Source organism: Monodon monoceros, unplaced genomic scaffold, assembly GCF_005190385.1.
Source record: "Monodon monoceros isolate NGI ecotype Baffin Bay Population unplaced genomic scaffold, NGI_Narwhal_1 Super_Scaffold_2, whole genome shotgun sequence".
NCBI classification, from domain to species: Eukaryota; Metazoa; Chordata; class Mammalia; order Artiodactyla; family Monodontidae; genus Monodon; species Monodon monoceros.
In genome coordinates this window covers 5,603,679-5,630,209 of record NW_021703776.1, presented here as the reverse complement: position 1 = coordinate 5,630,209, position 26,531 = coordinate 5,603,679, and the positions used below count along the sequence as shown (strand labels likewise).

The 26,531-nt window shown below is 40.1% G+C and overlaps 1 protein-coding gene across 3 annotated transcripts; it reads right to left on the bottom strand.

Moving 5' to 3' along the window:
* Positions 1-650: 650 nt before the first annotated feature.
* On the bottom strand, positions 651-24,511 carry VSTM2A (V-set and transmembrane domain containing 2A). Of its 3 annotated transcripts, none has more exons than XM_029234311.1 (5): positions 24,369-24,511; positions 22,403-22,569; positions 21,287-21,337; positions 18,168-18,504; positions 651-2,587 (listed from the first exon to the last, which is right to left on the bottom strand). In XM_029234311.1, exons 1-5 carry the CDS (start codon positions 24,442-24,444, stop codon positions 2,499-2,501), a joined length of 720 nt encoding a protein of 239 aa, XP_029090144.1. In that variant the 5' UTR covers positions 24,445-24,511; the 3' UTR covers positions 651-2,498. The 3 variants fall into 3 exon arrangements, with proteins under 3 accessions (XP_029090144.1, XP_029090145.1, XP_029090146.1); XM_029234312.1 differs by lacking the exon at positions 651-2,587 and adding an exon at positions 2,633-2,709; XM_029234313.1 differs by lacking the exon at positions 651-2,587 and adding an exon at positions 2,707-2,847.
* Between the last annotated feature and the right edge of the window lie 2,020 nt (positions 24,512-26,531).

The following is a 26,531-nucleotide window of genomic DNA, read 5'->3' as shown; positions in this document are numbered from 1 at the left end:
CATGTAAGCAATTTGAACTTTTTGTGACTCCCTCTTATAGAAATATTTATCATTTAACCTTGGAAATCAAGGTTGAGAAAGTCAAATAATTTATTTTTCGAATTTATTTGTTTCTATAGTTACGGTTACACACCAAGTAATAGTCCCAGAGGGACAATATATGGTGAAAAGAACTAGAGGTGTCTTTAAGTTGTTATAGCTTCTGTTCCAATATTTAAGATTCCACATTAAATTTTCTAGTTTGGAGAAACAGATTGTATGCCGTGTTCTTTCTCAAAGAAGTTAGCGAGTCAGACTCTTGGTAGCACACTGACAAAGAAATCTTTGTTATTCTGTACCCTGACACAATGAGTGTAATGAGAGTTCTTCCCAATCAACATAATGTCCTTTATTACAAGCGAGCATGGTGGACATCACTGATACACAGATACATGTCCATCTTGCTTTAGAACTGACCAATCTCATGACCTGAACTTTGGGTAAAAGTAAATTACATGGTGGATTTTCCCAGACTGACTGAATTTGCATCAGTATACTTATTTATACGTGAATGTATGCAATCTTTAGAGTCCAGATAGACTTAAGTAATATTTGTCTTATCATTATTTTATGCAGTTTAGGCATTAAACTTTGAAAGAAAATAATTTTTCTAGGTTAATAAAACAGTGCAATCAAATCTTTTATTTATTTTTCTCATTAGACTGAAATAATAAACCAAAGGAACAAGAAAAATGTCAATGTCAATAAAATGTTTAGCATGAAACATTTTCTCAGAAGATAATGTCAAGGATATTATGAAAATATCACATTGCTTGTAATTGAACTGCAGAAAATCAATGCATTTACCTTTGAAAAGCAGAGGTATTCATTGCCTTCAAGCTTCAGTCTAGGACCTTAGGCTTGGTGCTGACGGTCCTATAGAGATGAACTTCTGGTTTGTTATGAAAGAAAATGGAAGAATCTCTCTGGAAGGAAAACTTAGGTCATTTCCATCTCAACCATATCTACTCCACAGTGTATTCGGAACACATTGCTAGTCCTGCCTATAGTTCTTTGCCAGAGTAGAAAACAGGTTCTAAATAAAGTAGTCTGAATTATCATAAAGCCAAAAATAAGAATGTAATATTTAAAGTTATAATTCACTTAACTAGTGAACACTGAACACATTATCTTCTTTAGTCGGGGATCTGCAGTCATCTTTTGCATATTATATTTAGCCAACAACCAAATTTCAATTTTTAATTAGGAGACATTAAAATATAATTAGCAGCAAATAACAGAATGACAAAGGTACAAAAATTCATAAAGGTCAAAGGAAGCAGCATTTTTTTAGCCACAGCAAGAAGTGTTCTTCTATGAATTTAGGGATTCACGATGACCACTTTACCTACCCCATATTCACTTCCAAGGCAAATTTTCTAGATGCGACATTGCTTTTTGACAATAATGATGATGATAATACAGGAATGGCTGTCAAAACCAGACAGCTTACATTCTTCAGAGTCAAAAGATCCTCAAACCTCAATAAACACCACATATAAAGGAACATAGCAAATTTCAACACAGCATACACACAGCAAAATTAATTCATTTATCAGAGACCGGTACGATTTTGAATATGCATTTTCCAGAAGGAAGCAGAGGGCAACAGAAACCATCTGCAACTGTCAAACCTGTGGAAGTGAAACAATGCATTACAAAATGCCCACAATACAGGAATAAGTGAAAAACTTATGTTTTATCCAAAAAAAAGTTGGCTGATGACCCAACATATAGATACTTATTTGTATATATTTATACAGAGAATGGTAAAAATCAGCTTGCATGAGGCTCATAGTCTATCTACTTTGAAGTTATATCGCACATACTATAAGCAATTTACAGAATTTATCATTTGCATATACAAGAATTGCAAAATGAATTAAAATGCACTGAAATATAGAACACTCAAAATGTTTTTATATAAACCTCCCAGGATTGACAGGGATTGGCCATAATCAGCACTTGCCATATTGAACAAGAACTACAATCAAGAAAAAGGAGAAAAACCCAAGAAAAGGGGAAAAATTCAAAAAGAAATTATCTTTTATTATTTCTTATTTAAAACAATGTTTTCATTGTTGACTCGCAGTGTTGAAAATTTTGTTCTTGCCCCCAGACAGGAGTTTTCTTTGATGATAGTTTATGTTCTGTAGCCTTTTGATCTCTGCTTACTTCCTGCAGATAATGGGTCTTTTAGTAGGAAATCAGTGGTATCTGTAGTAAATATTCACTATACTGATGACGGTCAGGCCAACCCCTGAGCAGTCAGTGAGATGATGCTTTGAGTAGCCGAAAGAAAAGGAAAAAAAATAGATCTTGCTATTAGAAAATGTTCTATCACTTCACACTAATTCTCTTGAAATAAAAGATCAGTGATTTGCCCAAGAAAATGTGATGAACAAAGTGAGATAGCCTCTTCGTTTGTTTCCGAAAGCAGGTGCTCCTTGTGTAGGTAATTAGAGTACAGTGGGTGCAGAGTGGTGCTTGGAGTTTAGGGTCAACTTTGCTGTCCGCTCCGTAGATTTTACAGGCGATTTGCTCTTTGCTTTAAGAAGAGAAAGTGATATTGGAAAAAAGTCAGCACTTTAGACTAAAGCAAAGCACCCTTCACAAAGCCACAGACAAGAAGCAGGACAGAAAGTCCATGGCTTGTAGCTATCCTCGCACCTGCGGAAGAAGTTATAAGATATTCGCTCATCTCGAAGATTTCCAATGCTCCTTATTAGGCTGTTTTAAACACATACATATATATATTTAATTAGCTCGCCAGCTTGGCTCTGGTGCCCATGAATGTCTTGGCATGCACTGCAAATAACAACACATACAAAGTATTTCAGTCCCAGGAAGTGGTCTTGTTTGCTTTGTCTGTTTTCAAGCCATGCCATCCCACAGTTGGGAACACTTAGAGGAACAAATGCAGATACTTTTCCCTCAAGTAATTCTTTGAGGATGATTCCCTATAGTCATTTGGTTGTTCCTATATGGGTGTCTAAAACAAATCCCCTGTTTTACTACTGCAAGCGTAAAACCACAGGAGATAAAACCCAAACCGAGAGCAGCAGCCTTCTCAAGGGCCTGCAGAACGGGTTCTGGAGTGGGTGTGTTGGGGTATCTGCTCTTAGAGGAAGATCTTTCTCAACTTTTTATCCTTAAAATCTGAAGAAAAGTCAGTGCTATCAAGAATTGGAAATTTTTGAAAGCGCTCTGAGACTACATAAGGGAGAGAATGAAATAGTCTTTTTGCATTTTTCTTCACATATTTTATCCAGTAAGCTACAAATGATGTATTTAATACCTTTATTAGTGAGAAAACAAAAATGTGATGGACCTCAAAGCATTTCTTTTCTTTCTTCTTTTTTTTTTTTTTAATTTAAGAAAGGTTAAAAAGGTTTGAAGGGGTGAGGGTAGGAAAATTCAATCTTTTGAATATTTCATCTAAATCATGTTCAGGTCCACATTGGCAATGATAGAAATTGTGGTGAAAACACATGCTCTCAAAAAATCTCTGCGAAGTAAATATTTGGGCTTCTAAAGGGGCTGTTTAGCAGACTCATATTCCTGTTTTCAGTTAGGTTACTTTAGTGTCATCATCGATTTGCCTTCGTTCAGGAGGTGAGTCATGTATTTAACACAGAAACGTAATGACTGAGGACCCAGAGGTTAGTGGTGGGTCTCTGGAGAGTGTTGCTTCACTCAAGCTGGGTGACAAGGTTCAAACTGCAAAAGTAAAGTACAGTCCACATGCGGCTCTAAGTACAAAGATCATGCAAGGAAAACACATAAAATCTATGTAGAACCACTAGCATCAGAGCTTTCCAAAATTAAATATATGCCCTTGTTATCTTTTGAAGAGAGACTCTTTGACAGGGATTCAGTCAATTAAAAAAAAAAAGAAAGAAAATGATTACATGGCTCCTTAAATTGCTAACCGCACTTGACACAAAGTATGTCTGGTGTTGAATAAAGGTTTTAAGAATGCTATAAACAATAAAACCAAGGAAAATGATTTGCTCTTCAAAAACAATATTTTGTGAAATAATGGTTTCCTTTTCAGCATGAACATTGCAGATGGGCTCAAACTTGCTGAAACTGTGAATTATGCAGCTCATTTCTCGACTAATCAGCCCTTCACAGGAGATGCCCATCATTCCCCGTGAGATTCGAAGAGAACAGCTATGTCATTCTAACCCAACATTTCCTATCACACTGTGTCCAGTATGTGCAAGTTAAAACAAAAGTTACATGAGTAGTATAATTGGAAACAAACCCAATGATATACTGTAAAGAGTAAAGTTAAAAATTTGAATAGCCATCAGATATGCAATAAACCACTGCAACACACGACTTTTTTTTCCAGATTGTAATCATTCACCCACTCTAGGCACCTGCATTTCCTAGCATATTTTTCATTAAATGAAATTTATTTCTGTCAAGCCAAATATATATATTTTTCCTGCACAGTAAATTCTAAAGCAAATCTGTTTAGTCATCAAATCACTGATTGTTTTGCTCTTCTTTCTAGGTTTTATTTATGTCTGGAATGAAGGGGTATGTGCTCCTTTATCTTTGTAATCCCAAAGACTTTGACAGTGAAATCTGAGAATCTAAAATGCTATAATTTATCCTGTGTAATTTTAACAAATAACCATCATAGTCAATTTCATTCAGATGTACACCATTCTGAATATAATATTACTATTTGTCAAACATGTTATGGTCTGTTCTAGAGAAAATTAAGCAAATGTTTTTTGTAAAATGCAAACTTTGGCCATGTGTCATACTCTAGTCTCATTTTTACAAATAGAAACATTTTACTGTTTTGAAACAAAGGGATTCAGGATTGCAATCAGAAGCCCTGAGTTCCAGTTTCCTCTGCAGCCACTCACTTCTGAAATCCCAAACAAGATATTTATTTCTTTGATGTTTTCTAAAATGAGCATAATAATCGTTTGCATATTATTGTTTTATATATATGTTTTCATGAGTATGCCAGACACTGTGTTTGGTTATCTGTTTTGCCTTATTTGGTTTCCTTTTGCTCTGTGCCCAAGCCAAGCAGGATAACCTGTGATCCCCTAAGACGATCATGCATTTAAGCAACTCTTGCCCTCAGATAGCTGCGTTCCGTTGTGTCTGTTCCCACCAACTAGCTGTAAGCTCTCTCTCCTCTGAACTTCCTCTGTATTCTGGTTTTCCCTCTCTTGTGGCCGTAACATGGCTCACACTGACTTGTAATTCATTATGTTCGTATCTTACCTCACTGATTACGCTATAAGCTCATCAAAGGCAAGGATGAAATTTTAGCAATTTTTTATTATTCTCAAAGTTTAAAACAATGCCTTGAGGTCTTAAACTTTTGTCCCCAACACAAAATTCCCTGTGAAGAAGAAAGGGAAATGCTATTATCTAAATTATGGGAAGAAAATGTGTAGATAACATGCCTCCATGAAGAGTAGCCTCATACAACCTAGAGATTTCTCTCTGACTCAGAGTGTGATTTCACGATGTCCTTTGACGTCAACTTAATAATGATGCCTTTCATTTGTTTTTATGCTTAAAGGTTTCCTCGGTGCTCTCTCGGGTGTAATTTCTCATGCCTTTGTAAGGTATGGGGAGGGAGGATTTGCTCCATTTTGCAAATGGAAAAGTCTAAGAAGTCTTCTTAGAAGTTTAATGAGTATAGACACTTAGCTTCCATTTTTCAGCCCTTTTTATACTTCATGCGATAGCGCATCACATCGCCCTCACTGGGATGTGGACATCAGGCATGGCCCAAGACAGTGTCTGTGACAAATGAGTTTGGCCAAGGAGAAATAGGAAAAAAAAAGCCTCAAATATTTTATCTTCAGTATGTATAATTATTATTTCAGAGAATAACAGAAAATTCCATCTATTTATTAAAAGAAAAACAAAACAAAACAAAATAACAACGAATCACAACCACACAGAGTTGAGATCTTGGCATCCTCAGAGATCAGGTAGAGGAGGAGAAGTTTATCACTATTTGCTCAGAGTCAGTGCATCTGCCTGCCTTGTTTAACTCAGCACAGCCTTCCAGCCGGGAAAGCCTGCCTGGCCCTCATCTGTCATGCCTGATGGAAGAACTTGGCTCCTTTCTGCACCTTCTATCTACATTGCCATGTCTTTCCTGCATCTACAGCCATGAGGCTGGAAGACACTGGGCATACCGAACAAAGCTGCACCCTCTTCTCCTTCACATCAATCTGCAAAATGGCTACAGTGGACTGGATACCTGCTATGTCAGGGAATATGCATACATGTTACATGCATACACTGTCTTAGTTCATCCTCTCATCAGTCCAGTATAGTAAACATACAGGTCAGGAAAATGTAACTCAGCAGCATGGAATAACTCACCCTAGGTTACACAGTTAATAGGTAGTAAAGCAAAGGTACAGAAATGAAGAAAGAGCAATGCAGTCAGATCGACTCAGAGTCTGGATGTGCTTCTTTCCGAAACTCCCTGAGGCAAGCAACCTTGCCTCACTGTCTCCACACCTGTTAGATCAAGATGTGAAGCTATTATTTAAGTGTACATTTATCTTTTCAGCGAAAATGCACTGGCTATAACACACTTAAGAGAAAAATTAGAAAACCTCTTTTCCCCAAGTCTGAACTGATAAATATTGAATATGAAAACACTGTCAGCTTCTCTGTTTTCCTAAACATTAATAAGTAAAGTTTGTTTTCCTCCATATAGTGTGCCAAATGTCTGATGATATAATATTTTGAACTTTTCATATTGTAGTCTTTTAAATCTTGAAGGTACCTCCAAATTTATTTAAATATTTGAATGAGAGGTGGTTCCACCACTGTTCTTGCATGCCCTCTTCTTTCTATGAACTTCTCTTTTCTAAACTTTTAATGCAAATTTTATAGTCTGGGACCAGGAAAGGTTAAGTTGATGTTCAAAGTGCAACCATTAGTGACAGGAGAGAAAGACAACCAGAGCTCTTGGCCACCAGAAAAGATACGGGATATGGGTATTTAATTCAAAGAAGTAAGTAGAACGTTAAGACAACTAACTAGACAATTTATCCCATCTATATCTTGCCAGCTCTTCAAATATCCTCTTTCTCTTGGCTGGGATTATTTTGTGATGGGTTGATTTCCTCCGTGAGCACAACTCTTGGTTTCAATATACGGAAGAGTCATAATTCAGGGCACCTGTCTACAGATTTAAGTACAATTCTCATAGGTTTTTCTCTTTTCTTGTTTGAGTGAGTATCAGGTAGGGTCAAAAGGAGCAAGAAAAGAAAAAGAACACAATTTCTCTCCTGCTGTGGCTCCCTGGTCTGACTCCAGCATCTTTAGTTTGTAGAAGTGAATATTCGTGATGCTTATCATACGAACAAACCTAAGAATGGAAATTTTCCAATAATAAAAGAAGCAACACTCAAATAATTGTTTTGCCTGTGAAGAGGCTAAGCTTATAAAGAATGGAGTGTCCGCTACAGCTCTAGGGATGGACAGGCCTTTGACTTACCTCTCTTTCATTACACATGCCAGCTTTAAGGTATGAAAAGAGCTGTGTGAGAAAATTTGAGCTAGCTTTTAATGCAATTTTTATTCAGGTTTGCACATACTAAATCATGACTTAAGGTGAAAGGTCAAATAATAGGATGATTTTATTCTATAATTTTTTGAAAAGAATATCTTTTTATTAGATTCTTATGGGTCCAAGGCCGATTTCTTCCAGAAACCCATTTTTTTTAGAAGAAACAGGCTTCATTTTGACCTAATACATAAATTGCCTGTTTTACTTTGCCCAGGCATGTCGGCAGCAGCTGTTAAAATTTCCTTTCCTGCTTTCCTTTAGTCAGCAAATTTACACATCTATTCAGTTCTGAGGCCTCTTACTGTAGCTGAGGGAGCCAAGTGCAGCTGTCCACATACACAGGGTCTAGGTGACAAGGTGCATGGGTGATACCCCATTCACCACAGAATGTCCTCGACTTTCTTGCTTACAGCTAATCCCTGCAGGCTTTCAGGGCTCCTACCTTCTACAGCGACTCAAGAATGGGCAAAAAAATGATGCTGCCTCCTGCCTGCTAAGGCCACAGTGCATCTCTCAAAACTGCACACTTTCACTGTAATTTGACTTATTCAAGTAGGAACTGATCTTGGTGCAGACAGGGTGATGATTAGGACAGCAGCAGCTAACAGGTACCTCTGACCGTGGTCCCGGGAGGCTGCTATATGATCGTTTTGCTGATTAAGGAAGTGAAGCCGAGAAGGATTATATAACACACTAAGTTTGCTCGGTGACTACATGGCGGCCGCTGAGACTCAGAACCAGTTCTGTCTGACACTATAAACTGATTTGCTTCATAATCTCAGCTGGAGAGTCTTCATTCCAGAAAACTCTAAATTTTCTCAATTCTGCCTATTAGAAATATATGGAAATATGAGTGGTTTTGACAAAATAGGAGAACAATATAAATTCATGGAAAAACAAATAAAATGTTTTCCAAGAATTAAGTTTAATGCTACATATATTTAATCACTGCTTTAACGCATAAATAAGAATGATTCGTTAAGGGCACTCCATTTTACTGGTGTATAAATAAATGCTGCTAAAGTGCTTGAAACTATTTACTCACAGTTTAAATATGCCTTCTGTGGGTATGTTTTCATTATTAATGATCGAACTCTTTATTCATAATGAGAAGGTAGATAATCATCCACACCTTGTTGGAATGATCACAAAACCACATTAGGGATTGCACACATGTGTAGCCTTGTTGCGCTGACACTGTTGTTGAAGTATCGAGTTTGTCTGAGGGCTTAAAGAAGCACATTCAACTCAAGAATAACTATGAGGATAAGTGGTGCCAATGTGGGATGGCTTTGCTGAGGGGCTGTGATCCAGAGCACTTATCCCATCACAGGTGAGGACACTGTCCTAAGGAAGCCCATAAGAGGTGCTCTTAGCTTTTACAATTTGCTTTAATTCAAGCATTGAGAGTGTAACCTATATTTCTATGCAGATAGGATTCTGAATTCATGAAGAAATGCTCTCTCAGACTTTTTCAAAGCAGTCATATGAAATAAAACATAATAATCATTTATAAGTCTCCCAGTGTATTGATTTATAAATGATGGTGCAGTCATCATCTCCCAATGACCACACCACTGCTCACCACTTTGATCTCCCTCCAAACTGGGGGCTCAGTGAGTCACACAATGGAGAGGAAAATGATTGCATGACATTTTATTTATGAAAGTTATACGTGCTTGCTTTATTTTATCAATATATTTATCAAGATCACACCCATTAAGTTTAGAAAAACAAAAAGAATAATTTGATGGTCAGATTCTCCACCCAGCTCCCAGGAAATAAGATATAACGTTCTTAATTTCAATGCTACTAGCAATTTCTGAGGACATCACTTTCACAGTAGTGCTTTCAATTTTCATATGCACATGTGTACCTGCATGTATGTATATTTTTGTCATGAGCTTTACAATCACACAACACCTTTATTTTACTTTGCCTTTCTTTGGTTATTTGTTCAATATATTTTGTTTGTTAGTTTGTTTTCTCAGGAGCTGTCTGTCATTGGCCTCTTTTTAAATTTTTTTTCTTATAACAAAAGTAATGAATTATTAATGTACAGATGTTATCAATACAAACAAAATAATCAAATAATTAAAAATTGTAAGATATCTTGACTTTCGATGGACATTTTCATATATTTCTTGTCATTTTTATACGCACATATCTGAGATTGATTTAAAATTTAGTATTTATTTTTTCACTTTAAAGTTTTGTATCCTATATTTTTTCACATTATATATTGGTTGTTTTCTAATTTCATTAAACATTTTTGAAAACATGATTCTAGAAGGTGCTTAATACTCATTGTATGGTTTCGTCACATTCACTGCGACACTTCCCTACTACTCTTGGCCCTTTGAGTACTTCCAGCTGTGGGCAGACCTCTGTGATATGCATCCCTGTTCTTGGGTCTGGGTCTGCCTCTCTCCTGAGCTCCTTGGAATTTCCTCCCAGGAGCATCACCTCAGGGACAATCTCAAGCCCTGTGACTCATCTTTCCTGCCAATTTTCCTCCAGAAGGGAAGTACCATTCACCTTGCAAGTAATGATACAGCAGAATGCCTGAGTCACTGTAAGCTTGACACATGTTGATTTTTAAAACCTTTGCCAAAATTATACGTGTCAATTTTTTTTAAATGACTAGGGATTTGACTGGGACTGCAGTAAGTCTACAAATACTTTTGAAAAACCTGACATATTTATAACGATGAGCTTGTTCATCCAAAAACACCATGTTTACTCATTTATTCAAACCTAAACTCTTAACAAAGTGTTCTAATGGTTTTCATCTTTATATTACTTATTTGCTACTGCCTTAAAAAATAAGATATTTCATACCTTTTTCTTGTTGCTACTATTGAGGATTATATATTATGCCACAAATATTTTCTGTTTGGTTATTGCTGTCATATGGAGAATTAATTTAATTTTATCTTTACCTTGATTTTATCAATATTATTTGATCACATCTGATATCTCTAAGTCATCTGGAGTGGATCATATAACCACTGCATCTGTAAAATGGACATTTTCCCTTCTTTTCCTGAATATTAGACACAAATATTTCCTTGTCTGTTATATCACTTATTAGTTACACTTGATTTAATCAAACAAATGTTTTAAATTATTTATAGTAAAATGTTATTTTCACTTGGATATTTTGTAACTTTAAATCTTCAAAGTCTCAGACCTCTAATTTCATGCTGATCTTCCTATGTCGAATATTTCTTTTCTGCTCAGCTCTTTAATTAATTGACGTTCATTTGGATATGTATCGTAAATTGTAATAATATGTTTCTATTTGTTACTTATTAATTGAATAAATCCTCCGTTAGTTATTACGTTTTTAATTCATCAGATATTATTTTATCTTACCAATTTTAGAGCTTCCACACTTCTTATTTTCTTTCATCTCTATTCATATTTCTGTTCCTTTATGGCCCTCTTAACTCCTGGTTATTTGCTAATATACTTTAATATCTGGTAGGTAAAGGGGAAGAGAACTAATAAGGGCCAAGCTCACTCACGTGCCAGGTTTACTCTGCTAGACATTTAAAATACATCATGTCACTTAATGCTAACACGACCCTTGAGGCACATGTGTCACTGCCTCAGTTTTACATATAAAGAGTCTGAGATTCTGTGTGCAGCTCACTCAACAAATGAGCTGGTAGAGAGTGAATCTAGGAGTCAAATCTGTATCTATCTACCACCACAAACTATGCCATTCTTAGTATAAGGTTCTAAATGCATTTTGTTTTTCTCTCTTTTTAAAGCTTTTAATAATATTCTCACATGTTTATATTTTCAGTTACATTATCTATAACTATTTTGTGATTTAAGAAATTCCAAGGGTCTTTTTGGAAAGCTTGAATTTAATTATGGTAGCAGCCAGTGTGTATAACTTCAGCTTCCTAAGACACATTCTTTATTCAGGTCACACAGTTCAAAGTCCTAAAAATCCTTTGGAATTTTATTATTTTTTACCAATAAAGTTAACCACCTAGTTACAGCCTTAGGCAAGACAGCTGGTGGCTAGTATGGTATGTAGTTATGTAGGGGACAATTTATCATCAATTAACATCACTGTGATAGAAGGAAAAAAGGAAGCTCTGAAATTATGAACAATAAAACATAAGTCAGGAATGAAGACCCAGTCTCCTTTCTTTAACTCAGTCACCTACACACAGCCAACCAGGAAAATATTCACCACAGTAGAGCCAGGTGGTGGAGACCATTTACTCTCATCATTTCATTGCTGCTGCTAATAATAATAGTATATAAGTACATGCAATAACAGTCGTATTAATAGAGCAGCTAGTTGTCACTTATTGGGAGTTGATCGGTGTCATGCTCTCTATGTATGTAATTTCATTTAATCCTCAAAACTCTGTGAGAATCATACTACAGTTTCCATTTAATAAACAAGGACTTGGAAGTACACGCAGCTCTGTGTGATGGCCATGAGGTGTGAACAGTCCCTCTCCTTAACAATTGTGCCCACCCACTCTGCTGGTGAGAGGCCCCTGCAGGTCTAAGGAGCATCTTCCAGTGGATTTCTGCTCCTTTGCAGCTGAAATGAATGCACCTGTGTCAGGCTATAGGTGGCAGCAGTGTTCCCTGGGAGAAGGAGACTTTGCCTTTCTTTTCTCTTGGAGGGCTCTTGTTATTTTAACCAACAGAGTGAGGTCTTTCCAGCAACTTCTCAACCCGTTGGTCATCTACCCAGAAAACTGCTCCTCTGGAAGCTTCCTGAAATCTCAAGGATCATGAAATCATTCGAGACAAGACCTTAAAACATTGGCAAATTCTGCTTCATGGCTCCTCGATCACAGAGCTCCTAGTAATCACAAATGAACCTGAAGGAGCCCTAAGGTGGCCACGCGTTGAAAAACCCCTCCGGCACACAGCGGAGCCTGTTTTACAGACCCAGCCAGTTACTGAATTTCAATGAGTTAAGTTAAATACAGCTTGCAGGAGAATTTAGCAAGTATAGACTCCTCATCTGTGTAATTCCGGTTCAAACATAGCTCTAGCAGATTCCTTAGCCTGTATTATCCAAAGCATTGCCTCAAATCTATTTTTCACCTTACTCATAGATGCTTGATTTACATAGCAGCCATTTAACTGATAGAATTACAATGATCAAATTAATTTAGCCTGTGTAAACAGCCAAGTTGGATCATTTAAACCAAAATCAACATTGAGGTCTGGATTATACAAGCGGCTCTCTACCTGGATGCCGTGCACCATTTCCTCATATTTTAAATCAGGAACATAATCTCCTGCATGACACTCAGCCCCTTATCTCCCTCCCCTCAGTAGCTCTGAAATCTGTTGTAAGACCATTCTTGCTAACTTTGGCCACTTTTGGAAAGCTGCCATGTTTGTCAGCCACAGAGGAGCTTCCGGAGCCCTTGGCTTCTAGCAGCTGTAGCAGCAACTGCCTCTGAATGCTCAGGTTCACATCGTGTTGAAAACACAATCACCATATTTCTGAGTTCAGAGAATCAGTATTCCTGCTGAGCGACTACACGTGGAAACATAACTACACCTTAACCATGGCCAGTTTTCTTATGAGTGCCAGCTGTTGATCACAGGAGTAAAGAAAAGTTTCACGGAAGTCCATCACATTACTGGAAAAAATAATAGCAAAAGACCAGTTTCTAAAAGTGTATTTTGTAGCATCACACACATGCACACACATCTCATAGTAAATAATAAAAAAAAAATGTTCTCTCACCCATAAGAACTCTTTAGAGAGAATGATTCTCATAATTTACTGCACATAAAAATGCATATTTCTGCTTCTAGACTCAGAAATTTGTCCTGGGATACGAATTTTTAACAAGCTCTCTGGTAAGTCTGGCACAGGACATCTGCACTTTGAGGAACACTGTTTAGGAGTCTTGATCATTTTTGCAATAGTGGCAATATTATCTATTTATGCAAATATAATTATAAGAAAAAGAAGATAAAAGCAGAGACATACTGGCCCTCTCTCTCTTTTCCTTTTCTTGCCACACATGAGCGCCACGTGTTCTAGGCACTTAGAGGAATGCAAAAGGAAGTGGTGATCTTTGTAGCCAAGAAGCTATCTTTAGGGTGATCACCTACCCTGTTTTGCCTGAGGGTCAGGCCTCCCAGAAAGTGGGACTTCCAGCATTAAAAGGAGAAAAACCCCAGGGAAAAAATTACTATAATATAAGACACAACAGATGGCTTCAAAGTAAGTGTAAACAAACTGCTGTGGGGACCTGAATGAGGAAACAGGCAATTCTAAGACAATAGGAGGAAGAACATTTCTTTTTTGACAGCTAAGATAATAAATTTGATTTTGAATATTTGAGTTTAGGGGCCTGACCTGAATATTTATTGCCGTGAAACAAGCCACCCTAAAACCTAGTGCCTTAAATCAACAATTTATTATTCTCTCTCAGGAGTCTGGGGGGGCAGTCAGCTGGGGCTGAAGTCAAAGGCTGGCTTCAGTCAGCAACGTGTCTCAAGGCAGCTGCACTTCCTACTCGGTGGCTGGCTCTAAGCGGCCACAGCAGAGGCTGGCTGTCCCCTTGCAGGGTAGGTCTGGAATTGGTTGGGGTGGCATTACTCCTTCCCATCTCACTGTCACAGTGGTCACAGGCCTGCCCAGACTCGTGTGTGGGGGGGGGTGAGGACAAGAGGCACCACACATCAACGGCTGGTGTCAACAACATGCAGGGGCTCTGCTCTGCACGGTGCTCGTGGGACAGACATGGGGAGCATGACGGGGACAGCGGGGTGCTCCCGTCCGGCTCTCCAGAGGGAAATCAGAATCGGAATATCAACTGTTAAGTTTTCTAAGGAAACATTAGCGGTCGAAACCATAGAAACGGATGAGATCAGGGTGTTGAGAACGGGAAAAGAACTACATTTAAGAGAGGAATTTAGGAGGAGAAGCCCACAAAGAGAGGGGAACACTAACAGCCAACAAGCAGGGTCCAGAGGGGAGTTTAGGAGACCAGCGATGGGAGAGCTTCCCCAGCGCCCACCAGGACTCGGGACACAGGAGGGGAGACGGGAGGTCCAGGGGTGCGGAGGGAGGGTGGAGGTGTGACCTCCGGGGGGGGGGGGCTGGGCTGTAGTCACACTTTTGTTGGCCTGTTGGCCAGGGTTGGGGGAGAGGACCCATAGAAGGGAACATAGATGGGGGGAACAAAGGGAGGGAAGTGGGGTGGTGGTGAATGGAGGGGATGTTTGGCTTCTGTAAGGAGTAGATGTTCTCCGTGAGACAAGAAGAAACATGTAGAGAACGGTGTCGTTTATTGAGGTATTTGGAGATCTGTTCTCTGTGCAGGTGAAACTAAACCACTTCATGCTAGAATCAGGAACTGTTACCCTCAGAGCACCTACAGGATACTCTTCAATGTCAGTTATGGGTACAGACAAAGAGCTGGAGAAAAGAAACAACTAAGGGATGGCAAAAGCCAAGCTCTACCTATTTGCTTTATCATTTTTCTTCATTGTTTTGGTTCTAATTGTGGATTATCAACTGTGAATTAAAAGAATTTAAAGAGAGATATCATAAAGATACAGCCCAATGGGATAGTCACATGCTCACTAGCTTTTGGAAAAATATCTGGGAAAAGTAGCTATATTGAATGATAGTTAAACCTTTTCTTTATCTTGTGATATGTAGATGGTAATAGATTATTTTTCCATCTTTTTTTCATGTAAATTTCTGCTTTAGGAAAACTAGGTAATTCTATGACAATTTGAACAGTATATATGTGTATACATACAGCGTTATTTTCAGCTAATACTTTTCCTTCATAGAGACACAGAAATTCTCTGACAGAGAAAAGTATGAATTAAGAGTTGAGTATTCAATCTAAATAGTTCAGTCAACTAAGTCAAAAACTATGATGAAACTAAAAGGCTGACAGATCAGCCTTTGGGTAACAGGTTGTATTACAGTGTCATATATACCACAGATGAAGCACGCCTCCCTGTATGAAGTGAGAATAACAAAAGGCTAGTATAGCTTTTGGCCTGTAAAGGCAAGATTTTAATTTTTGTGTCTTCATCATGTCTTGCCTTTAACAGAATAAGAAAAGAAAGATGCATGGTTAATGGAATTTACAAATACTTTGTTTCTCACAAATGAAAATATAAAAAAATATAAACCCTTTGAAGAATGGAAGTATGTCTTCCATTTCTGTGTCATTGTGCCTGGCATATAAGCTCTTGAAAGGATGGAGAGTGAATAAATGAGTGAATAAATGAAGCGTGGGTATTGAAATCCGCTTTATTTGAATATAACCTGAAAAATTATAAAGTGAAATTATAAATCAGGACGTGGGCGTTACAGGAAATATAATATTACATAAATATCCATCCCAAATATGGTATTTTGTGCAATAATTGTGCAAGCACAGAAACTTACACATGAATAAAATGGGTGTGGCTGAGCCACCCGAGCTTCTGCACTAGAAGTTAGAAAATGTTAAATGTACATAAAATATTTTCCAGTATTCACTGGTAGGAAAATATAGAAATGAAAAACGTTGATGTATTTCCGATTAATCTTTGCTAGAGCAGATAATTTTTAGTGGAAATTACTTTGAATGGATACGGGCTTCCATGAGTCAGCATCCCCTGTCTCCTTTCACTCTTCCTCTAGGACAAGCAATGAGTGAGGCTGGTGATGGGGTGGAAAATGAGCAGTGATTTTTATTTGAAAATTGTTAGAAGATGTGTAGAGTTTACCACTTAGCACCAATCACAATACTAAGAAAGAGACTAAAGTAAAATGGATCTTCTTAGAGTATGTTATTCAATCCAAAATGTAAAGAGTTTAGAAATAGAACATTTCATTCTATGCTTAGAATCCTTCACTTGGGATAGGTAATCTGTCTGTTTGATTCCACAGAATGGATTTATGATTTCTGGCCTGGAATATTCTATGTAGGCTAATAATTTCAACTCCATGATTTGGAGTCCTCACCAATTAGGTTGTAAACTGTCGGCTGAGGGTACTCTGTAATTTTGCATATAGTGTCTAGCTTCTTCTTTTGATGGTATGAAAGGGAGGAGGGCAATGTCTCCAAAGATATAAAATCTTTACCAAATAATGGCTACAAAAATTTATAACCACTAGGTGTGTGTGTGTGTGTGTGTGTGAGTGGGTGTATATATATATATGTATATATATATATATATATGGGTGTGTATATATATGTGTGTGTGTGAATATATATACACACATTCTAGCTTTGGTATTTTTCTTTACTTTGGGATATAAAAGAGATGATAAAGAGGAAAATAAGGCAAAGTCACACAAATTTGGCTTCAGAGAGGCTAAGCTGTCTATTCATCAGACTGACATAAGTTGCCATGACCAAGGCATGCTGGGATAGCTGCTCACCTACATTTAAAGGCAGGACAAACTCACAGAGACCCTGAGTTAAGCTCAGGACAAATTATCTCCATTAGCACATGAAGCCTAAGGAGGAACCTAGAGCGGCACACATTATTTTAAAAGTGTTGTTTACAAATAAGGATTTAAAGATATATATACATATACATATTTCTCCATATAAATGTAAATATATAAAGATTTAAATATATATTTATATATATATAAATATCACCCTGATAAAATGATGAGATTTTTTAAATGTAATGGCTAAAAAGAATTTGAATGGTAGCAACAGAATTTTCTATTACCAACAGTAGTGTCAATAATTCTTCAATGATAAACTATAAAGGGAAAAACTTAAAAGTGAGAAATTATAGATTTTATGCTCCCTTCATCCTATAATATTACGTCAAGTGTGTTATCAAAATACAGAACAGTCTGGGGTGGTGTTAAGTACTGCCTATCCCAAGGTTAAAACTTCAATGAGTTTCCACTGGCTGAATGAGCGCATAAATTAATGCTATTCAGAGCAGCTTTAACTTGCACAGCTGACTTAGGAAGCGTGTGACTAAGCTTGACTAAGCTTCTAAATTGGCATCAGAGCCACACTGACAGGAGCTGCCTTATCTCTGCACCATTTTCTGCCTTTCGCCCCTCCCCCCTCATTTCCTCCCATTATCATCATCACTTTCGTCACAGGCAGCTGAAGTTTCTCCTTCAAAATCAGAAGCCCTTGGCGAGTGGTCCTGCTTAAGGCTACGGGTCCCTGAAAATGTGGTGTGTCTCTTTCATTTACATGTTGATTAAGTGAAAGTCTCTTAATTTGGGCTATTATCGATACATAAATCTGCAGAGAAAATAAACATGCATTTATAATGCAACCAAACATTACATGATTTATTGTGCTTATAATGTGTAAACACAGAAGGAAAAGAAGTCCAGCTCTCAGATCCCCTGGACATGAAGCACTGCCAGCGACTAATGGGCAATTCACATCCTCTGGGAAGGCCAGCCTCCCTGGCTCTCATAGCTCATCCTCATTTCAAATGAACTAGGTCTCCAATTTTAAAACCGTCATACATAAATCTGTCTACACTGACCATCTTCCTGCGGAGGGTTTGTGAGGGGTAAAATGGGTTTCCATACCTGATTGTGGACTTTGTTTGGGGATTTTGGCTACCGCTTGAGGGCTGGAAGTGGAGAGCACTCGCTGGTTGGCAGAGCTGTGCATGCTTCCGGGAGCAGCCGCCGAGACGTTCTTGCGAGGCTTCACATCCTGCAGCCACATGGGCGAGGCCTCGAAGGCCTGCATCCTCCGAGCATGGCTGTTGGCGTTGACTTTTAGGTAGGCCTGGGCTTTGTGTTCCTGAAGCTCTCCATAATTGGCGTCGGTCACCCTGCATTCATATAAGCCTTCATCCTTTTTCCTCACTTTGGAAATCTGAAGCTTGTGAGAGATGTCATTGCCTTGGACTTTCACTGTCTGAAAAATTGCAAGTAAAAAAATAAAGTGCTACATCAAGAGACTGGGTTCCAGTAGCTTGTCCCGAGCTTGCTAACGCTGGAAAATTAAAGGGTCTCATTGGTCTCACAGCCATAGGCTGAAAGCTTTTTATTTTCTCAGCGGTCAAATTGGAAGAACTTATTTATCCTATTTTACTAACACCTGGCTTCACAAGATCATGGAGACATTAGTTCAGTCCAGCTGGGCCAGATTCCATTAGCCATGTGGTTCCCATTTCCCAGGCTGTGGGACCAGCTCTGCCATGTTCCCATCGTGGGACTGGCCTCTGCCTGGTGAGCTCAGCTGAATGAAGCACGACCTAATGAGGCTGAGTGTATAGTTTACACAGCCTCTCTCACTTCTTCACCGCTGGCGACCGCTCTTGAGAGATCAAAGAGACATGTTGTTGGTCACGACTGAGTTTAAGTGAGAATGTGCTTTTATCCCCACTTTGGGATGATTACTAAAGGGACTGACAAAATAGACTTGGACAGTAATGTTTTTTTCTCAAATTGTTGGTGCAGTCTGACCTATAGTCATGGGGTGGCATGATTTAGGGAGCGGATTAATGTCACCAGAAATCCTATGGCTCAGAGTACATACCTCCTGCTACCATAGGGTCTGTGTGCTACTGGAACTTGAGATGCCATCAGTTAAACACTGCTTTGACTTTCAAAATAGAAACTGACTCTCGTTTCTACCAATAATTTATATGCCAGATTAACAGCAAGATTATATATAAGGTTATGTATAATATATAAAATTCTATAATATTTAATATATATATATATCTATAAGCATCTTTATCAGAACTAGATTTGATAAACATCATATATAATCCATGATTGACAGAATGATGGACTTCATAAGACATTCAAGATTTAAGGATTTGGATAATCTCAACAGGTAAGAAGCGAGGAAGGCATAAAGTAATTTCTCTACTGGCCCTTACAGTCTCAAATAGCCATAAGTAATTAAGAAAATTTGGGAAGTGTTCATCTGGTTTTTACATATAGAGTTGTATATACAAATAGTTTCCAACATCTGAACCATAAGTATGCATTTATGTGTATGAAAAATTACATATGAATATTACTAATACTATAAAAATAAAGGGAATCGATAGTTTCAAATATATTTTCAGCTGGGTCTCCGATTAAGGTTGGGGTAGTCAGAGTGCTTATATTATTATTATCCCACTTTACAGTATAGTATACTGAGGCGTAGGGGGTTTGGGTCAGTGATTTTCAACACTGCCCACTAGAATCATCTGAGGAGGTTTAGAAAATGCTCTCATTTGGATTAATGCAGAAACACTGTGTGTATCTCTGGGGGGGCAAAGGTCATATCAGTATTTTGTGAAAGCTCTCCTGAGAATTCAAATAACTGCTGGTTTAGGACATATGTTCAAGGTCACACAGCAGGTAAACTGGGAACACACTGCTTTCTACCTCAGTTTGTGTCTAGAACTCTTTCCAGTTTACTAGATTATATGAACTCTGGCCATAGATAATACTGTTAGCAGTTGTGTGCATGGCTGTGCATCTGATTGCATGCTTCCCTAGGTCAAGATGTGTGAGGCTGCTTCACCACTGGTCTTTGGAGGGTTGGGGCATGGGTGAAGGATGAAGGATGAATAGGAAATAAACAATCTACCTAATTGTATGTGTATGTGAAAAATGAAATATTTTAAAAAAACATCGTTAATAATGGATCTTACCAATAAAGCTTTTCTAGCACTGTCAGAAAACAAGAGTTTCTGTGATATAAGGATAATTGAATTGAAAGATTCTAAAAAGTCCATGAGTTTATGAATAGAAACTGGAGTTTCTGGTTTGTATCTTATTTTTGTTTGATATTTTCTTCCATGTTGAGATTATACATTTAAATTAGAGAATCTGATTTTATTAGTATAATACATTTTTACACTTTTAGTTATAAGAGTCTCAGAATAAATTTCTTTTTAAAATGTGGGTCATTGGATTTTTAGATTCTTTATACATATATTATTTCTAGTAATGGTAACTTGTTTACTAATTATCAACAAACTGAGCAGTGGTACAGTATAAAATGATTCTAGATGGCTTCATCTGAGGTGTAGTAAAAAAAAGATTTTTTTTCTAATTTCACTCACAATTTTGAAAAGTAATAACCAGCAGAGTAGAAATACATCTCTGTATTATCAACAGGTTAACCTCCTCCAATAATGTTTTTATATTTATATTGGCTTTTGGTTTTATATTTACATTTATATGATTTTGAACATTGGCATTAGAAATACGTTGCATGCATTATGAATGACGTTGAAGTTGAGCTGTTTTCATTACAACTTCAACACTCTGTTGGATGCTCTAATTTTTTTCAGCCTGGGAAGACTTTCGTACCGTTAGTGTTTTACTTGCTATTGAAGGATAATTACTGGTATAATTCTGAACGGATATTATTAGCATTGCAGCCCTTTAACAGTTATGTAACTGTTAATAAGAGCAAGAATAAAGTCTCACACACTTCTTTGGGTGGCAAAATGATTGCCTAGTAACTGTTCAAATATCTACGTCATTAAGATAAATAATTTTATTGTATGAACTCTGCTTCAGTGTGTATGTATCCAGTGAGGTAAGACACGACACAGACAGCGGGCTCTTGCCCTGCGTATGCAAGTTGCCTGTTTCAGGGGCAGTAAGTTAATAGGCTTTTGAAAACCTGAAATTCCCAAACTGGTGCCCCCGGGCCCGAGGGCTGCCGTCGCGGTGACACTCACGCTGATCTTGGTCCCGTCGCCGTCCGGGTCCCGGTATGGCAGCAGCTCCGTCTGTGGGGGGCGGGGGAGGGGGGGTGGACACCGACGCTCAGACCGGGCCCGGCCTGAGCCCTCGGCCATGCAAACCTAGCGGGGTCGCGCTGCCACGGGCCGCCCCGGGGCCGGGCTCGGGGACTCGGGAGCGGGGATTAGGGGTTCCGGAGGGTGGGGACTGGGGGGCGGGGGCTCGGGGAGTGGGAGAATTAGGGACTCCCGAGAGTGGGAACTCCGGGGCGGGGGGACCGCGGAGGCTGGGATTCCGGAGGGTGGGGAATAAGGGGCACCCGAGAACTCGGGGGGTCTGCGTTCGGGTCAGGCCCCCGGGGCGCGCCAGTCTGTGGGACGGCACTCTGCGTCGTCCCCGGCCCGCGTCCCCTCCCTGCGGTCCCTTCTACAGGCTTCCTCTCGCCCCCGCACGGCCGCCGCCTCTTCTGCAGAACTGTCTGCCCCTCAGTTCAGACCCTCGTTTCCCCGCCCCTCCGCTCCTGCTCAGTTCTCTTCCCCTCCCCGCCCCCTCTCCACTTGGGTCGCCTCGGGTCCCTCCGTCAGTCCCCATCCCCTTCTCCCCGTCACCCTTTCCTCCCTCTCTCCCCGTCCTCCGTCTCCCCCCCACCTCCCTCTCTCCCCCTCCACTTCCCCTCCTGTCTCTCTCCCCCCTCCCCCCTCTGATTACGGCGGAGGTGAGAGAAACCGACGGGGGTGGAGGGCCGGGGTGATGGAAACACCGACACAATTCCTGTCCTCACACCACCGTCCCGAAGGGGACATTGAGTGTCCGGAGACGTATCAACACGGCAGTGCCATCACGGACAGCTCACAATGACCCGTACGAAAAGGAGGAGGTTATTCCCAGTCTTTAACCGGGAAAGACTGGACAACATGCCTTCCCTTGGTTTTAACGTGGTGTCACCAGGGCACGCGGCTCACCCCCTGGCATCCCTGGGCGTCCTCCTTGCCGAGAGAGCCAGGGGGCTCTCCATGGGCGCCCAGGCATCATCTTGGGCCCGACCCCGACTGGACACTCAGAGGTCTAAGTCAGTGGGGGGGACGGACGCGAAGGCGACGGAACTCCGCTACCTGTGCCCTGGCCACTTCAGCCCCGGGGTCCAGGTCCTCCGGCCCCCGCAGGAACCACCACTGGATCTCCAGGTACACCGAGGAGGAGCCGCTCTGGAAAGCGCAGGACATCTCCACATTCTGCCCCTCGGTTGCCGTCACGTTCCGTGGAAACTCGGTAAATTTTGCTGCAAAACAGAAACGCACCCTTTTGGAATATACACACCACTCTTGACAGCGTCTCTTGAGAGCTCACTACATTTTCCTTCGACTTAAAAATAAATAAATAAAAACCGCAACAAAAAGCCCTCTGTGACATCCCAGAGGCTCCCCAACCCCCTTTCCTTTGCCTCTTTCTTGTCTTATTTTTGGTATGGTGCCTAAATCATTTTGTTTTTGATCAAGTCCAGATAATGGAAAGGTTAACAAGCTTGCCAATAACTCCCCTCTGTTAGCCAAGATGCCCACAGTTAGATACAAATACCCTTTGCCAAACTGCAGTATTCCCCAAAACTTACTGAGGGTTTCAGTGAAGTATATTTTACTTATATTTATATTTAAGTATATTTGACAAATCTGTCAAGCTGATACAAGAGGAGAGCCTCCTGCCTCCAAGTTTCTAAACAATCTATGACTAACTGGACGTTTCATGTTAATAGAGAAGGGATCATGATTATCTGTCAAAATATGCATTCCTGATATATGATGACACTTATTAGCAATTGTGATTCAAAGCCTACAGCAGTGAAACAAGTTGCACACTTTCTAAGCTGTGGATATTTCTTTCCAAATTAACCTTCATCAAGCAACTGTATTGTAAACTGTCATACATCGTGGGATGTAAGAATCACACACCTGGGCTTGGTTCAGGTTAAAGATTGTTCTGAAGTCACTAGACACATTTTTTCCCAGGCTTTTCATTACCAATCTTGACACTGCTAGTTTGCAAGATTCATGGAGTCATGGTGAAACTCACAAAAATATGTTTCATCTCTCCCAAAGGCACTTCTCCAACATGGAATGCTTTGATGGTTGTTCTTATCTTGTCTAAGAAATATTTTGCAAAGAGCTGATGATTCCCTAAAAGTCTTGGAGAGATTTGTGGCTGAAGGAAGTGCACAGCTACAATGCGAACTCATGGGGAGGAGGGCTGAGGGGGCTGCAGGGCCGATTCAGGGTGGATGCACTTTGCCCCCACTTTTCAATGCGAGGCACCATCAGTGTCTCTTTCCAAAATTTTTTTTTTATAAAATCCCAACATGATCTCTATTGAAATTGAACTGTATTTATACTTAGAGGAAATGGGAAATGTTAAGAAGACATTCTGATCTGAAAAGGATTCTTCCGTTCAAGCTGGAAGGAAGAGTGTGGCATTTCTGTTTGCAGAAGCGATGCAGTCCTCTGACAGCAGAGGTGTGATCTGTTCATGGTGCTGAAATGATCACTGCAGCCTGCGAAGTCCTAACAACTGGATTTAGCAGGCTACTGCTGCTGCTGCTGCTTGTAATGCAAGTTGTACCTTTTTATGGGTCCTCAGAGGAGTCTGTCCTTTGATAAACACACAGGCAAACGAAGTCACACGGACCCAGAAAAAGGAAACTATAAGCTCATACTGCCTACATCGAGGAGGAGAGCTGGCCATGGAGAGTCCCCAATCCCCAGCTCTGCTTGCGATGATTATGTATGCACGAGTGGTCACCCTGTGCATGCACACAGATAGAAGGGACACACACACACACACTTATAACCCTGTGTTTGTGCTCACCAAGGAACCCACCTCGTTGTCGGGCACCAACTAGATCTGCTCTCAAATCTAGCAGGGCTACTATTTAATAAACTTTAAAGAAAAATGCCAAACAGAACACTATTCCTCTGTTACTTGCTAAGAACCTCACCACATCTGCCTGGCCATTCTTTGAACACAGAGAAGGCACACAAACACACACAGCGCAAGCAAATGTATATTTGCCAGTGAGCACAGACTTACCTTGAGAAGAAAGCCCTTGCTGTACATATAAAACGGAAAAGAAAACAAATCCAACATACGCCAAAAAGATCCCCATCGTTCCAAAAAAAAAAAAAAATGGGGGGGGTGGGGGTCGTCACATCAGTGTAGCCAACAGCCAAAAAGCCCTAAAAGAAAGGAATGCCACTGTCTCGCGGGCTCGGTCTCAGCGCCCGGGGCGCGGCGCCGCTAACATCCTGCTGCTCGCCGGCGCGGACTGGCTCTGTGGACGCGGAGCGGGGAGCCGGCGGCGCAGTGGCGGGCTGGGCACCGGGCTGGGCTCCGGCAGGCTGGGCTCCGGCGGGCTGCGCGTGCACACCCGGATCGCGGCGCGGGGCAGTGCCTGGCCGCTCGGCCGCCCGCCTTCCGCTTCCTGCGGCGGGTCCGGCGTCAGCCCGCGGCGTGGGGCGCGTGGCGCGGGGACTGGCGAGGGGCGGGGACCTCGCGGGCTCGCGCCGGCTCCCCTTTCAGCGCCGCGGCGCCTTTAACTCCGTGCGCGCCGGAGCCGCGCTCCGTCTACGCTCGCCTTCCGGAGAGCGGCGGCATAGTTCCTTCGTAAAGTGCTTCTTCCCCGTCGGCTAACCCTCTCTCGCCTCGGCGGAGGCTCGGAGGGCGGACCGCGGTGGAGGGGGAGGTTGGGGCTTTGCTGAAGACGGGAGGGATGGGACGGGGCGAAAGACACTGCTCTGGGGCGATGAAAACAGCCATTGGAGGGAAATGTCTGTTAACCAGTTATTAACTGCTAACTAGAATGAGCGCAGGCTATTATTTCACACGAATTTATTGCTGAGCAGCCTCTAGTGGAAGAGAAGCAGCTCATGCAGGGACCGTACCACTCTCGCTGGTGAATGGAAGAGACGTAAAGTACAAAAAGTCACGTCTTGAGAGAATTTTCCAGAAAGAAAACCCAGAGCACGTTTACTTTTATTTTTATTTAAAATTTTTTTTGTCTAATTCGTATACCGCTCCGCAATCCCAGCCTCCATCTCACGTGTATTTTGTATTGTGGAGTGGAGGAGGGGTTTCAAGCACCATTAAGGTCTTTATTGCAAGGTCTATTTTTGTTTTGTTTATTTGCTCTTTTTTTTTTTGCCTGACACAGTAATGATTTAATGTTCCCTAAGATTGTATTAATAAGGAATATTGTTTTAGGATGAAAAAGCCCAGTAAGGTTTAGGATTTGGAAGACATCTAGCTATCTTCCCTGGAGAAGACCTGAGATGTATATTCTATTTCTTATTAAGAATCTAAAAACAGTATCTGTCGCCTTAAAGACTCTGTTTGTGCATATGAAGTCTAAACGTTAGTGCATTTAAATCTTTTTAACAAAATTAAAATCATTTGCCATCTAAGCACAGTACCAGATATTTCATTCCCACGCTTACTTCTATGCAACTCTGCCACAGATCTTCGGTATTATTTAGAAATATAACTCAGTGTTAACAATGCTGTCAAGAAACCAGGGCAGTATATGCACTTTCATCTTGTTGCTATAAAATTTGTAGTTGGCTAATTCCTTCACTGACCAGAAAAAACAAATTACTGTCGGATTATTAAACCGCTTATCCTTCTGTTGAATACAGCAGTAACTTAAATGATCAGAAAATTAAAGCACAGTAGCTTCATAACAATATTATTTTCTGAAGATATATTTATTTTTCACTGTGGTGTGTGGCAGCATATAAGATGTGGAGAAAGTCGTGAAGGACATTTTGTATCTGTTCATGTTTAGGCCAGCAAGACTCCACATCCTTCTATTGAGCAAAGGATTCTGAAGGATGTCATTTCAAGAAAATAAATCTTTTTATACCCAAACAGTCTCTCATGGGGAATGTGTTCACAATATAGGAAAAAAAAAATCCAAGTTAATGCACCTACCCCATATTAAACATTATCTGAAAAGTAAACAAAACTTTGCAGGTATTAGATCCTCAGAGGCTAGTCACCTCCAGCTTTCAATTGTATGCCTAACAAGATGTGTTCAGTGTTTACCACAAGGTTTTAGCTTTCTTTGAACATTTGACATAAACATGAGATTAATATGTCATGAATATGACCTGACTTGAAGGTTATCTGCTTTTAGAACAGTGTCCGATATAAATAAAAGGGCATCCATTTTAAGCAAGGGAAGTTCTGAATTAATTT

Excerpts from the sequence above, each read along its gene's own strand:
- VSTM2A (XM_029234311.1), bottom strand. The coding sequence starts at position 24,444 with ATGGGGATCTTTTTGGCGTATGTTGGATTTGTTTTCTTTTCCGTTTTA. Across the intron at positions 22,570-24,368 it reads GCAAGGGCTTTCTTCTCAAG|CAAAATTTACCGAGTTTCCA; the intron begins GTAAGTCTGTGC and ends TCTGTTTTGCAG. Across the intron at positions 18,505-21,286 it reads GCGACGGGACCAAGATCAGC|ACAGTGAAAGTCCAAGGCAA; the intron begins GTGAGTGTCACC and ends GCAATTTTTCAG.